This window comes from Egretta garzetta, unplaced genomic scaffold, assembly GCF_000687185.1.
Source record: "Egretta garzetta isolate BGI_Z169 unplaced genomic scaffold, ASM68718v1 scaffold5, whole genome shotgun sequence".
Lineage (NCBI taxonomy): Eukaryota > Metazoa > Chordata > Aves > Pelecaniformes > Ardeidae > Egretta > Egretta garzetta.
This window is the reverse complement of record NW_009259707.1, coordinates 4,782,087-4,796,884: the sequence shown is the minus strand read 5'-3', so window position 1 is coordinate 4,796,884 and position 14,798 is coordinate 4,782,087. Positions and strand designations below refer to the sequence as shown.

At 44.2% G+C, this 14,798-nt stretch overlaps 1 protein-coding gene across 1 annotated transcript in view; it reads right to left on the bottom strand.

Annotated features, from left to right (window-relative positions):
- Positions 1-10,035: 10,035 nt before the first annotated feature.
- Positions 10,036-14,798, bottom strand: part of CHST10 (carbohydrate sulfotransferase 10) — a 13,457-nt gene continuing 8,694 nt past the window's right edge. Inside the window, exons 4-5 of the mRNA XM_009638948.2 lie at positions 14,377-14,482; positions 10,036-12,480 (exon numbers count right to left, since the gene is read on the bottom strand). Coding sequence (XP_009637243.2) covers positions 11,943-12,480; positions 14,377-14,482 — 644 coding nt within the window. The 3' untranslated portion in view covers positions 10,036-11,942. The remainder of the gene's footprint in view (positions 12,481-14,376; positions 14,483-14,798) is intronic.

Here is a 14,798-nt window from a genome sequence, read left to right as displayed (position 1 = left end):
GCTGACCAATCCCGATGGCCACTCATGAGCCTGAAAATGGATTCCCAGGGCATATGCTGTGCAATCCTTGCTGCTCAAGGGGCGGGGAGGATGCTGACTGCCTTGGTGCTCCCTAGATCCTCATTCATTAGTGTTAGCCTTTTTCCCATCATCAGGGAGGTCTCCATGATTTTCTACAGATGATTGGCAGCAGCCTTGCTCTCACATCACCCTCTACACGAACATCCTCCAGCCCCAAGCATTAGTAAGAAAACTATGTGCAGTATATGAAGCCTTGTGCAGTGTATTAATACACGTATCAGAACGGAAAAGAATCACACAGATAAACTCTTCCTGGAATTAAGGTCGAGGTGAATGGATTTCTGTGATGTGGCTTTTATTCTGATGCATGCTCCTCGCATATTCACCATAAGCAAACGAGTGTGACCGTCCCTTAAGAAACGTACCGAGCCCATTTGTGTACAGCCTAATCCATACCAACCCTCTTCTCCCCAAACCCAACCTTGAACGTCAAGGTTGCAAAGTCATGGTCAAAACTCCAGTAGCATTAAAGTCGGAGTGGTCTCAATAGGTGTGAATTTACAAAGAGAGATCCTAGGGCTTTATTCATGCCGGCAAGCAATGGGGCCCAACAGGAGCCGATCCGCGGAGTCAAGGGCACTGTGCAAGCTACATCCACACTCGAGGGGTTTCCCTTCAGGCTGGCTGTAGCCTGGCCCCGCTCAGGGGAGGGCACATCAGGCGCTCAGGTTCAGCTCGGGAGCCCGGCAGGAAGGCAGGTGACCCACAGAATCAAAGGGATGGGTCAGCCCCGAGCTTCATTTCAAAGGCAGGCTCCTGACCCACGCTGCAACTTGCACTGGACAGCCTGTTATTTCATAGCCACATGGCCAGCATGCGTACCAGCCGCCCCGGCCTCTAGGGTAAGGTGCCTGCTAGTCTCCGCTCCTGAACTTGTCCCCTCACATCTATGTGTTATGCCAGGCTTTCCTCCTCCATGGCTGGGCAGCTTTTCCATGCTTTGTTTTGTCCTTCAGGTCATATTTATATGACACTGCCCATTGCACAACTGAGAAAAAAAAAAAAAAATTTTTTCTATGCATCCAAGAACACATTTTTGAGTACTGCGTCCAGCTCTGGAGCCCTCAGCACAAGAAGGACATGGAACTGTTGGAGCGGGTCCAGAGGAGGGCCACAAAAATGATCCGAGGGCTGGAGCACCTCTCCTATGAGGCCAGGCTGAGGGAGTTGGGCTTGTTCAGCCTGGAGAAGAGAAGGCTGCGGGGAGACCTGATTGCGGCCTTTCAGTACCTAAAGGGGGCCTATAGGAAAGATGGGGACAGAATTTTTAGTAGAGACAGCTGTGACAGGGCAAGGGGTAATGGTTTTAAACCAAAACAGGGTAGATTCAGACTAGATATAGGGAAGAAATTTTTTACAATGAGGGTGGTGAAACACTGGCACGGGTTGCCTGGAGCGGTGGTGGAGGCCCCATCCCTGGAAACATTCAAGGCCAGGCTGGATGGGGCTCTGAGCAACCTGCTCACTGCAGGGGGGTTGGACTGGGTCCTCTAAAGGTCCCTTCCTACCCAAAGCATTCTATGATTCTATGAAACATTCAATTCCCGTAGTGTTTTTCAGCCAGCAATTATCTTCCCAAAATGCCTGTGAGGTGAAGGAACATGTATTAACCTGGCCTATAAGTGGAGATCTGGTGTACAGAAAGCCTAAGGAAAAAATACCCACCCATTTTGGAGTGTCAGATGAGGCACCTAAAAGCTGATTTAATATCGTATTCAGACTACAGCCTTGACTGACTTCAGTTGCAGCTGTGAACAAACAGGGCTTGTGCAAGTCATACCCCAAGGCTTGCAGTCAGAGAATAAGGAACCTGTCACCAGTGACCACTTGTGAGAAGTCAGGGTTAGATGACGTAATGAGCATCATGCAAAACTTTTGTGGCAGCTGCTGACATTCTAAGATTATCTTTTTTCTTCATGCAGTCCTCCCCTCTCTCAGTACCCACCGTTCTATCTTCTGCAAGAGATAACAAAACATAACCCCCGGCATCTTACTCGTCTTCAAGACATTGCTCAAGGCAGGGGCACCCATCTCTGAGTGCAATGAATGAGACATGAATTCTGTGAAAAAATAGTATGTGACAACGTAACAAGAATAACTCATATGCTACGAAGCGTGGGTGAGAAGGGCAGGGGGAAGGCCCTAATTTTAGCATTTCCCAGCCTTTGGTACCAGCTGTTGCAAACTTGGCACTTCCTGAATGTAAATTTCTAGACATAGGCAAAAAAAATAAAAAAAAAATAAAAAAAAAGGCAAAAAGCAAAGCAAATCCCATCAGTCCCAGTGTCCTTCACAGGTTCTTAGTGCAAGTCGTCTTGCTCTGTCAATCCCTTGATTCTCTTCCACCTCCCACCTTGTTGGATCTTGGTTCTATTACTCTTCTCTCCCAAGCATCCCTGAAGTGCTCAGTCTCCTAATCCATGCCTGTAGTCCAGATTCCCCCCCAGTTATCCTCGCCCCTCTGCTCCCCAATGGCTCACTGCTCGGGTCTAGCACCCGAGGCTGCAGCAGGCTGTTGCAGTGAGGAGCAGTGATTGATGGGACAGCTCTCTTTGCCATTTGCAGGCTGGGACAGGTCATACCCTCTTGAAGAATTTAGCCACCAAGCTCTAGGGCTTTTCCCAGTTTATGTGGCCTGAATTCTTCAAAGATTTGTCATACCCCCAGTGGTTTTATCACACAAACAGCAAAAGGCATGTTTCAAACACCAGTGATTTCACCTTCTCGCTGAGTGTTAAGTCCTTCACCCCTTGCACGAGAACAGCATAGCACACCAAGATTTTTTTTCCCATCAAGGGTCCAACACAACCTAAGTTATTTTCCCTAAAGGGTATTCCCAGAAATGGCATAACGGTCTTCGTTCTTAGAAACAATCAGCAAAATTAGAAGTAATCAAAGCCAGAGATTTATAAATAAACCATTTAGGAAACCTAGTTGCAGTGGGCACTATCAGCTCTACATCCTGTAAAAGAAACTGCCTCAGCCAAATGCCCTAAACCGCTTGTAAGCTCCTCCAAATTGAAAATGAGGTGCTCTAGGATTCGGCCACACTTGCAGAACTCACCTCAAGTAACACAGGTGTTAACGAAAGCAAACCTCAAGTAACCTCACGAAACCCCAGGTTCCCTGACTCTCACCCATGCCTGCCCTCTCAGGTAGCGCAGAGAATACACTAAATCTTTCTGTGCCTTTAGCTCAAGTAAAGTGCCCAGCACAGTCAATATGTTTTGGAACAATACATTACAAAGAAAGCCCTCAACTACCTGTTACAAGTTTCAGGTGGCTAATGAAAGTATCGCTCGCAGTCCAGAGCATTAGGTTGCCGCACCGATTGCAAACGCATACAGCTCTGATTGTTTGTGTGCCAGGGCAAAACTAAAATAATGCATCAAATTAAGCTCCTGGCAGTATTCAGCGTAACCTGCATTAGCCACAAGCACTGGCAGCCTACGTGCTAAGCCCACTCTGCATGATTGAACCCAGAGGTTACAACTGCCTTTTAAAGGTATTTGCTGATAGTAGAGCCATTAATATTTTATTCCTGCTCTGTCTCCCACAGGAGCTTTTCACCTTCTCTAAACACATTACAAATATCTTCAATGCTCCCAGCCTCATAGGAGAAGTTTTGTTTGCAGGGCGCAGTCATCAATAAGGCCTGTTTGGTATATGGTCCCCCCAGCGACTGCTTATTCATGCCTGATGATGGCAGTTCCCCTCTGCAGAAAATGCTCATTATTCTCCTCTTCAGGGATGGGGAAGAAGAGGTGGACTGAAGCTTCATGATTCATTTTCAGGAGGCGACACCTGTTTGAGCAGGACCGCAGAGCCTGCAGCGGCGATGCCTTGTAGAGGTCCTCCCGAGCAATGACACCGTGCAGACGTCTGCATGCACTGTGCCACGCTGACAGTGGAGTCAGCCTGGCCAGTTAGAGATTGGGTATCTGGATTTGGAGCAGAAGTCTGGTTTCAGCGTGCTGCCCGACCTCTCTCCCCCTTGGATTAGGAAGGGAGCGGGGCCAAGGAGCCCCAAAACTTTAAATGAAGAAGTTACTCCATGACACTCTTTACCTTTCCTCTTAGTTTCCTACCCAAGTCACTTCTGTTCATCCCAGACATCCAACTCAAACGTGGACAGGGGGAAGCACCGTAAGCTTTCCACTAAAGATACAAAGTCAGGGAATTAGGTCCACAGTCCTGCCTCCTTACAAAAGTTGGCATTTCTTCCATCATCTCCAAATATGATTAATGTGTGCTAAAGCAGATAAGGAGGCAGGAGATGGCAACAGCTCCCCGGGTACAGCCCACCTCTTGGCATACAAGACTGGGCTGGATGTACATGGCCATGTGAAATTGGCCCCACCTGCCTCTGCTGATCCTTCTCCAGTCGGATCACCCAGCACTTGCACACCAGCCCTGCTCTGCCGTGCTCGCGGCCACGGCTCACTGGTCTGAGAGGAGATGATGGGACCTGAAGGATCAGCTGGGACATGAAGTCAAGGCCTCTGCTGCTTTAACAGACAGTGGCATAGCAGCCTAGTATTATTTTGCTTCCTTTATATACACCAAAATGACGACAGAGCCTCCAGGTACAAAACCTCCTCCCAGTTTCCAGCTCAGCTGGCAACTGGCCAACTCAGACGGGTTTGTCTTTGTGACTCCATCGTCTTCTGGCTCCCCTCCTTCTCTGGGTGTGAGCTTCTCCCACTCCCTCATTTTCCCCAGTACAGGTTTAAACAGCAATTACACCCCTTCTTTCTTAGGCTAAACAAATTCTGCTCGCTGCCTGGTCCACTCAAACGCCAGCAGCCCAACTCTGCAAGATCCCCCCGATCACAGCTGATGAGAACTAGAAACGGGGTCAAGGTGAGGCCACAGCCTTACTCACCATACTCATATTTATTGGCTATTATTGGAAATATTTAGCTGGATGCACGCAGAATCAGGTGGTAGCTTTCTCACAGCCACATTACACCGCTGGCTTATAGTTCTTCACACTGTCCTTCTGGCCTGCCTACAGCCCAATTACATACTTTCCAATGCAAAGCATTTAAACCTGAATCAGTTCCAACTAGAAGCTTCAGAAAAGAGGCCCCAAAATAATGGAAGTAGGAAAACTGCCAATACTACTTCAGTACAGGAGAGGCGCGCACAAAGCAAATCTACCGTGCTGTACTTCAAGCCCCAAATCCATCAGTAAGCAGATTACAATAAAAAAGTATCACTATCTAATGAAGTGATTTTTTGCTGACTGGCAAACAACCACACAATACACCCTTACACGGAGATAGCAGTTATGCACACAAGTTGTTTTCCATCAGAGTGGCATTTCCAACAACCTATTAAGTCAATCCTAAACCCACAAAAAGCAATTACAATTTACAGCAGTACCTTGCTCTCACACAAAGGTGTACTTAAACAGTGTGCTGAGATTAAAACCTGATTAAAACTGCTGTTATCAATGCTTAGCTTCCAGAAAAATGAAATTATGTTTATACTGTCTAGTAGTCAAGAGGAGTAAAGCAACACACTGCCACTGCTGAGAAAGCAAGGAAATAACCCCTTTGCTCCATCTTTGTTATGCAGTCCTGTAATGCTTGATGGGACAAAGGTCTAGCCTACGAGAACCCGTCCTGGTGACACCAGAGAACAGCAAGCGCGTACATGTATGTGACCGAGACACCAACAGGAAGCCCACCCACGCTACACACTACACTTCACCTTAGCCAAAAGGCCAAGAACCTAAGTCCTAAAAGCAGCCAAACGAGTATACAAAATGAACGGTGTGGAACTTTGAAAGGGGGGGTGGAAGCCCCTTCCTCTGCTGCTTCTTTCTTTCTTGCTGCAACTCTGTCCCCGATCCCTTTCCTCTCATGGATTTCTAAGTCCGTAATTCTAATCATAAATACATCCCACGATGGGTTTTACAGCAGAGAGCTAGTCTGGAAAGAATGAAAGGAAACCAGATGCTAGCAGATGAAAGAAGCTTGTGAAGCGGATAGATGCGTACCAATGAAGGTCCACTTTGGAGTCGTCCTCTCTCCAGTGTCTTTGCTGAGTCTTCTTGCTTGCTGCCTTTTCACAAGTACAAATGGCACAGCGTTGCGAAGAACAGCCAAGAACCAAGGAAACTGAGAAAGTGAAAAGAGTCGACTCCTTACTCTACAAAATGCTTGAAGTAGACTGAGAGTAAAATAGGTGGATCCAAAGTGAAGCTTTGCGGTATGGCAGATTTCAAATTGTGCTTGCTGTAAAACCTTACTGGAAGCCATTCAAAACATTAAGAACAAAGATGCCAAATAGAGAACAGAACAGCGCTAATTTTTCCATAAGTGAATTTTTCCTGACCAAGTCATGAAACATCTAGGAAGTAGCTCATGCAATCTTGATGTTTCACAGTCACCACAAGTCATTCATGACTGATAACAACTCCCTGAACTTTCTCTTTGTGTTTCTCAAAATTATGGAGAACATTTGTATTTTCTACAGCCTCTTCTGCCCTTCTGACAAGAAAGGGAAGATGGGTCATACTGAGGTGTTATCATCCAAAGGCCTCTCAGGACATGGGAAAGAGAAGTGATTAAAGCAGGAGGAAAAAAAGACGTACAAGACTAAATGGTCCTACTTCTTAAATCACAGTAGGTGCATAACACGCAGCTGTTGAAAGAGCTAGCTATTCCACAAGAGCTTTTTCTTCTCCTTGTCTGCTTCCAGCATAGCTATACATTTTTCCTAGATGAGATCCATTTACTTAGGCATGACTGAGAGCCTTGGCTAGGTTCTCAGTATTAAACTGCTTTCCAGAGCATGTACAGACGCCCTGTGATCCATGTTTACCCTCCTATTTGCAGATTTGCTTTTGTCCCACAAACCGCTCAGAAGTAACCCATACACATCCAGGGCGGTCAATGTATTCTGGCAGTTAGGGTGGGTGCTGCATTTTCAGGTGTACAACCTTCAGGATTATTTTTTCATTACTTCCTTTCCAGTTTTGTTTTGTTTTTTTTCCTTTCTGTGATTCCAAACAGACACCCGCAGCAGATGCTTCATGCTTTCAGCCTGCCATGTGCACGCTCTCCCATCGGCAGCTGCTCCTCTGGCACGCACATACACCATACGGGGGAGCACGCTCGCTCCTCTAACACCTCCCATAAAGCTTCAGCAACTTCAACACGGAGTCCAGCATCTCTGGTGGCTTTACAGTGACTGCCCATGGCTTTTCGCAGCGTTGCTCTCCCTGACATTGCCTTGCCTGGGTTTATCAGTCTGGAATTTCTACCAGTGCAATTCCTTTTTACGACTTAAAGCAAAACACACACCTTTTTTCCCCCTTTCACTCCTGCCTGGATTACACAGGAAAAATGATGATTTTATAGTAGCTTGCCCCAAATAGCACCATTTCTGTGCTTATACCAGCCTGTTGCCACCAGCTGCACGGCTGCAGGCCTAATGCTGCTCATTTCACAAGGGAAACGTCGCCTACTGCGTAGCAAGCCAGGCTGCAGGACTTTCAAAGCTGCTCTGGTGGTGACAAAATGAGACACCTCAGGCTACTGCCACATGCAGGAAAGCAAGGCGACAGCTCAGCTGCACACAATTGCATTAAAAGCACAAAAATAGAGACTTATACAAGGCAGCACCAAAGCCAGCTGCACACATCAGCGCGAGCTGAACTCACTCCTCCTCCAGGAGGGAGGCACTCTGCGCTCGCCAGCCCCGAGCACTGCAGGCTTTGCTGCTAATAGGATCATTTCCTTCTAAAACCTTCCCCACGGCAGGGGCCCCGGAACGCGCACAGCTAACTGAGGCTGCAAGGGGATTTTCCGCCACCCACCAGCCTCTTTCTACCTTGCATAAATCTTCTCAAGCACGGGCCACAAAGAAACTGCACCAGCCTCTGCAGATGACAGGCAACAAGCAATTAGCCACGATAAATCTTCAGGGCCCAACTCCTGTGTCAAGTTTCCTTTACACCCTCACATTTAAAATAAGCACGTAAGTTGAAATTTACGCCTCCTCCCAGGTCCCTTCACATTGCCATAAGGGGCTTAGTGTAAATCACGATAAGGCCATTAAGCAGAAAGATCATTCATCCTCCCTCTGTCAATTAAGGGATATCAGATACAGGCAGATACGCTGACGAGACATCCTTTTTCATCTGAGAAAATAAGCTTAAGCGATCCCTATATAATCACTCTTTTTCTCAGCAAACTTTCTGGAGCACAGATGAGATCAAAGGTGGCTTTCCCAGCCAACAAAGTTATTAACACCTCAAGAAAAAAGTAATGTTATACCAAAGCCAGAGCTGTCTGATAGCTTCCTTGATCTGAGGACCGAGACAAGCAGTAGCAGCAGGGGGCTGTTACCCCCAGTACAAACAGGGCAGCATCTGAGCACGAACAGGAAAACAACATAATTACCAGTGAAAAATACGTATTTTCAGGACATTTTTGAATTGCTACTTCTTTGAAGGAACAGTTCCCAAAATAAAAAACTGCATACATATTTTTAACTGCAGAAAAACATCTTCATGGCACGTGATCAGAAAGCACACCAGTGATAATGCACTGCGTGCTGAAGTTAAAAGGGGACAGGCATTGCCCTTAAAACTGGTTCACAAGCAAGTGAATTCTGGATCCATTTTCACCACAAGGAGAAAAAAAAAAAAAACCAAAACCCAAGACCTCAAAAACCCCACTCAACTGATGCCTAGAAGTATCCTTAATTTTATAAGGAATGTGAAGATAACAGAGCCATTGAAAACATTTTAATTCATGATTTTTGTCTTTGTTAGCAGAGATCAGAGGACAGACTTGGAGCACTAGGGAAGGGAGTCCATAAAAAACAAGGAGCTCCAAGATGAGCAGAAACTGTAAAACTTGGTTTCCTCTCTGTACCTTCCCTAAAGCTAAAATACAGCATGGACTCTCTGATATACAAAGAATGTTTTCGCTCCCATTTTCAAGGAGATTACTACAACTCACTATCCCTACGAGCTTGCCTTTCCTCTGTAAAATGTGGTTAAAACGGGCTACAGAATTCAAAAGCTGCTGAGGAGAGAACAAAGAGAGCGAGAGATGCACAAAGCAGGGAGGAGAGTTTGTTTTCTGAAGCTGTAACAACAATGAGAAATGAGAAGTAACAATCTGGGCCAGCAGTTCCCAAAACATAACTATCACCTGCAGTTTGAAAGTGGTAGGGAAGTGACATCCAAACAGCCAAATGACACTTGTGCATGCCACCGGGACTAAATTTGCAAAAGCCTTGTATAGAGTACAATTATGCTAAAACAAAACACAAGCATTTAATTAATCATAACTAGCATGGCAGGAGCCTCCTCCCCGACACAGTATGCTCTGGCCACCCTACCTGCACTGGACGGACATAAGGAGAACCCTACCATACCTCGCCAAGGGTATCCACGTATTCTGCAAGTCACACCAAAATCACACCATCATTACTTCAGCCACATGAGGAAAAAAACCCACACTTCCAGAAAGAAAATATAGCTCAGGAGGATATCACTGAAAGGAGAAACTTCGTGTTTGAATTGACGAAATGATAACGTGTGTTCCAGCCCCAGCCTGAAAAGTGTGGGAGCATGGGGCTGGGAGAGCAGTACACACCTCTGCCTGTGTCAGTCCATAGCTCTGTTCACATTTGCTGTCAGATGCCCGAGAGAACTCAATGCAGAGAAAGCTATTAGAAAAAAACATTACTTAATATTTACGTAGCAATTTCCACCTGGCAATTTTTAAGCAATCAACACATTAAGTAATTTAGCAAGAAAAAGAAAAACATACATTGGCATTCTGCGTGATCAGTAGCTTATGCTTTCAGAGGAAAACAATTCTACTTTATTAGAATTAAACTTTAAGGCCTGAATTTACTATACATTATTCACTGTTACATTGTAAAACGGCAGAGAGGTAATCAATCAGGTCATTAGCTCCAAAATGTGTTTAACGGTACATCTTGCTAAGTTCCCATATTAAGAAAACCACAGAAAAACCTGGAGCTGTTAACATCTTTTTATCATTGGTTAAGAACTAACAAGTTAGGGCACTGTAACTGTTTTTTAAAAAAAATTGAAAAAAATGCCACCTTCCAGCTTTGCCACCCTGGACTATTCTCTTGCTAACGATGCCCAGTTAATGATTCTCCCTTATTTCAATTAGTCTGTTGAGCTCTTTCTGAAATCATTTCCAGCTACAACAGGGCTTCCTTTCTGTGGGTAGCAGTACATGTCAGCTTGGCACAGCTTTCCTTTTCCACAAGTGCAAGATGCTTTCTTGTGTTGATACAGGAAGCTATCAAAAACAAACTGTGGCTGGATTTAAGAGCAGATTCCATAGCACTGGCCATCATTAGCATTTCTAGCCAGCAACATCATGCTGATCTGAAAACTAATCTAAGATTTTAAAAATACAGTTCACATGCTCACCGTGACAGAGAAATTCCTGTATTTCAGATACATGGTGTTTCTCTCTCGCCTGAGGGATGAGGTGGCAGCGCACTGGTTTTTATTGCTGGTGAACTCAAACAAGACGACTGCTCTTTATGAGACACAATGCAAGCACAAGCAGATATGATGGCTGCATCCATTCAGTCTGGTTTTCTTTTTTTTTAATGCATAAAATAGGTACACAAATTTAAGTGATGTTCAAACTCCTGGCAAGTTGCCAACTCACCCCATTGGTAACTCAAATGTTGGGCATTTTTGAGTCGGGACACCATGGCAGTGAATCACTGGAAAAATCAGGGATTCATTCTGTCTCCTTTAGCAGTAGGGAGATGACTTTTCAGAGGGGGGTAAATTTTCTGTTCGCTGAGGTACTGACCATTGAGCAAGGCTGGATATAAGAAAAAGGTAGATCGTTAATCCAAGTTAACTCTAGCTGCTCTTTTATGTGACATTCCACTTTTGTGACTTCTTTATTAATCTTAACTGCTAGAAGACAAAACAAGTTAAATTGTGTGATATTTAGAGAGCGTGTCATGACTTCTATATGTGCTCCCACAAATACAATTAATACTTAATTTTAAGTTAATTTTCCTTAAAGTTTCCCTAGCAGTTTCATATTTCTTCTATGCTCCACTTGCACCTGGTGTTCTCAGATAACTTACATAGCCAGGAGTTAAATAGTATCGTGAAAATCAAAAGTAAAATTAGGAGGCTCAACAGACCAGTAGCAAGTATACTTGACAAAAATACAAAGACAACTGGGCTCTGGAACCAGTCCCTTTTTTAACACCTCTAAAGTTTCTGTCTAATTAAGTTTGGTTTGTGACAAACAAAACCACAATTAGATCAGCATTATTGTTACTATAGCAGCCACGTGACAGAACCTAGATGATTTTACTTGCCAAGCATTTAATCAATTTTTAGACCAGTACTGGCCTCTCATTGTCAAAGCTCATGGGAGACTACATGCATTTCTCATGAGCCCGAACCATTAAGTTCACCCACATGTCAGAGTTAATCTACAGTGAAATTGCCATCTTCATAAATACTTCACAACATTTTAAAAATGCCATTCTGTCTGGGAGAGGGAGGAGAAGATCACAGCCCATTCATTCTCCCTTTTTTTTTCCTGGAGGGAAGAGGGGAGAAGTAGAATTCTGTATTTTAGATAAGGGACTTCATTCCTAACAGATCGCAATGTCACATATTGAAAACATGGTCAGTAAACAACAACTGTAAGCCCCTACTTGTTCATATGACAAATATTTCACTGAAAAATGGAGCAACATCAAAAAGCTAGAAAACAAATGGTCATTCTCAGCTGTGTCAGTGTTGCAGCTGGTATTCACGCAGGTTTAGATTAGTCCATGAGACACTCCTTCAGAGCTTATCCTAGGTGTCAGTTAAGCAAGAAATCTGGCTCCCGATAACCGAAAAGTTTAAAATCGCCTTCAAATCGTGTGTAGAGGCGTCTTATGTCTCTCTTGCTAATTCCCGAAAAATACCGCTCTACTTTTGTTTTGTTGTACACTGTTATGCCTGGTGGAATCGTGGGGTATGATACCAGATGGTCTATGCCGGCTGCTTTCAAGATATACGGAGCATCGTCCTCCAGGGTTTCATGGTGTCCGATCACACTATACGTGATTTCACAGGGAGCGCAAAGTTCCACATACGTTACCCAGTGAATGATGTGGTCACCAAACTGAACATCCAGCCACCGGTGGTTAGGGTCACCCAGATAGCGCACAAAATCCTCAAACTGCAGCCCTTTGGTCTCTGTGCGATTCTTCCTATATTTACGAATGATGCCAGGAGCAATTTCATGCCGGTACCAAGGTTCAAATCGAGGATTGTGCACAAACTTGTCTTTAAATGCAGAAATAAGTCTTTCAAATGGATCTCTAACAATAAAAAACTTGAAGTATAAATTCAGTCTAAACAGAGGAAGGAAAAAAATAAGAAATTAAATAATTAAGGAAAGTGCTTAGGGAAGTGTTTAAAGTGTGTTTAGCAAAGGCTTACAAAATGTGTATAAGCACTGACCACAGACACAGCAACATAAATCTTGCACCACTTGCACAGTCTATCAATATTATAATCAACTCGACCAGAAATACAATTTGTTTTTTCTAACAGTTTTTGTATACAAGTAGAAATAGTTCATCCTAGTTTTCACATTTTATTCAAACTGGAGGAGCTAAGTTTATCCACCTAAGTAATCCATATAAACAGGAGACAGAAGATGCTGAAAAGATGCTAAAAGCTCCGAGCCAAACATATTTTTAATGCCATGCGATCAAGCTCAAGAAGCAAAATACACAAAGACATGCAAAAAGCAGCTTGATGCAGCTAAATGTATACAGAGGGCTGCATTTTTCACTGGCACGTAGTTAGACAAATCACTACTGAAGTAAAAAAAAATAATAAATCTTGTATTTTATTTGATGTTTTCAATAATGACTGAGAACATTATTTTCATGAGACAGCAGTTTTCAACAGATTTTCACATTTCGTTGTGATACCGCTGAACTGTAATATTCTGTAGTCAGAGATTATCTGTAGCAGGAGTAAATTGAAAACGAAGTTTATTTCAATAAATAACCGAGAAAGGAGATTTAGAGCCCAATCTTCACTGAAATAAGTGGATGGGCTCTTTCCAGCCTCAGCATGCACTTGGATCAGTCTTCAGGTTCTCCTGACTTGCTCCTAATCAGGCAGGGCTATAGGTCAGCAAACTAGATCAACAGATCCATACAATCCCTCTCTCTACACCTAAACTCGCTGATAATTTATTTCAGAATTCTCAACCAAACCTATGTTATGCATCTCCAGCACAACTTCTGTGGTGGGCTGACTGCAACAACCCAAACCAAACCATAATGGCATTCAACTTCAAATACACTAGCTATGGCTTATCCCCCAGGTGAACAGTTACTTCCCAGACAGGCCGTTCACAGTCAGGGAGAACGAATCCACGTTCTCATGGTGACAGTATTTTCTCTTGCACACTATCAACACAATCAAGTGACCCCATTTTCACAGACACTTGTACCACTGAATGCAACCAACCTTGGTCTGAGCTCTACTGACAGCTGACACCACGTGTATAAGGGGCCAACTCTTCAGAATGGCTCAATACACACAAAAACCATGCAAGCGCAAGCTTTCAAGTGTCTGCTGTCATCTTATGTCCTTTTCTCTCCATGCTGCCACCCTTTACAGGGATTATATATGGCATAGGCTCTAATAGAGGCGAGAGCAGATGCAGTCAAAAATCTAGCCAAAGTAATTTAGAAGGCTCTCCTCCAGATCAGTATTTTTTCTGCTCTGAGAAGAACCAGAAGCACCCACACAGGAAGATAAAGTGATTCAGCTGAATGGACAATACTCTCAGGCTAAGGAGCACTGATGTTTTAAACTTATCCAGTTCAATCCCAAGAAGTAAATCTGCTTGTAATGACAGTCTTACAGGTAGGCAGTAAGATTTACTATACAATGCATCAGGGTGGACGTTCCAACCAAACCTTCCCCTCTGAAGGTCAACTACGTAACAAACAGGTACGCTTTGAACTGCAGAAGCCCTATGTCCAAAGGGAGTTGGTTGGCTCACCTAACTACATCACCAATTGCAGTGGTGTTCTCCTTCAAAGCCAGTAGGGAGGTAGTCACAGTAACATCTGTGAGGATAGCAGAACAGTGCCACAATACAAGTACTGGAGCACAAACCCTGTTGTCCTCAATTCCAGATGTAGACTTCAACTGTACCCTTGATTGTCTGTAAGACCACTGACTCCAAATCCCTCCCACAGCTCTGGGAAGCCACCTCTTACCGTTTTTTAATTTCAGAGTCGCTGAAGGAGGACAAGCGTGGAAGGCCATTCTTCTCATGATCATGTACAATATTTTCTGGGATCTCTTCTATAGAAGAAAATGCTCCTAGACAAATCAAAGAGAGAGAGCAAGTCACTCTTTCAGCGGGGGAAAGAACTGAGCACAAGCAAGTGTGTGTGCATTTGGCTGATGCCTTTTCGGTTTATCGTTCTCTTTTCTGTATTTTTAGCATTTACAGTTACTATGTTTAAAACTGTTAAATCATGAGAGATTCTGACTGTGAAGCTGAAATCTGTTAAAATTCTTTAGGGTATGTGACATCAAGATCCAAGACCAAATGGCCTCAAAACTCTCAGAAAAGCACGTTATGCAAATTTCATCAGCAATTATGTCTAAGCCTCTAACTCCCCACCTCAGTGTC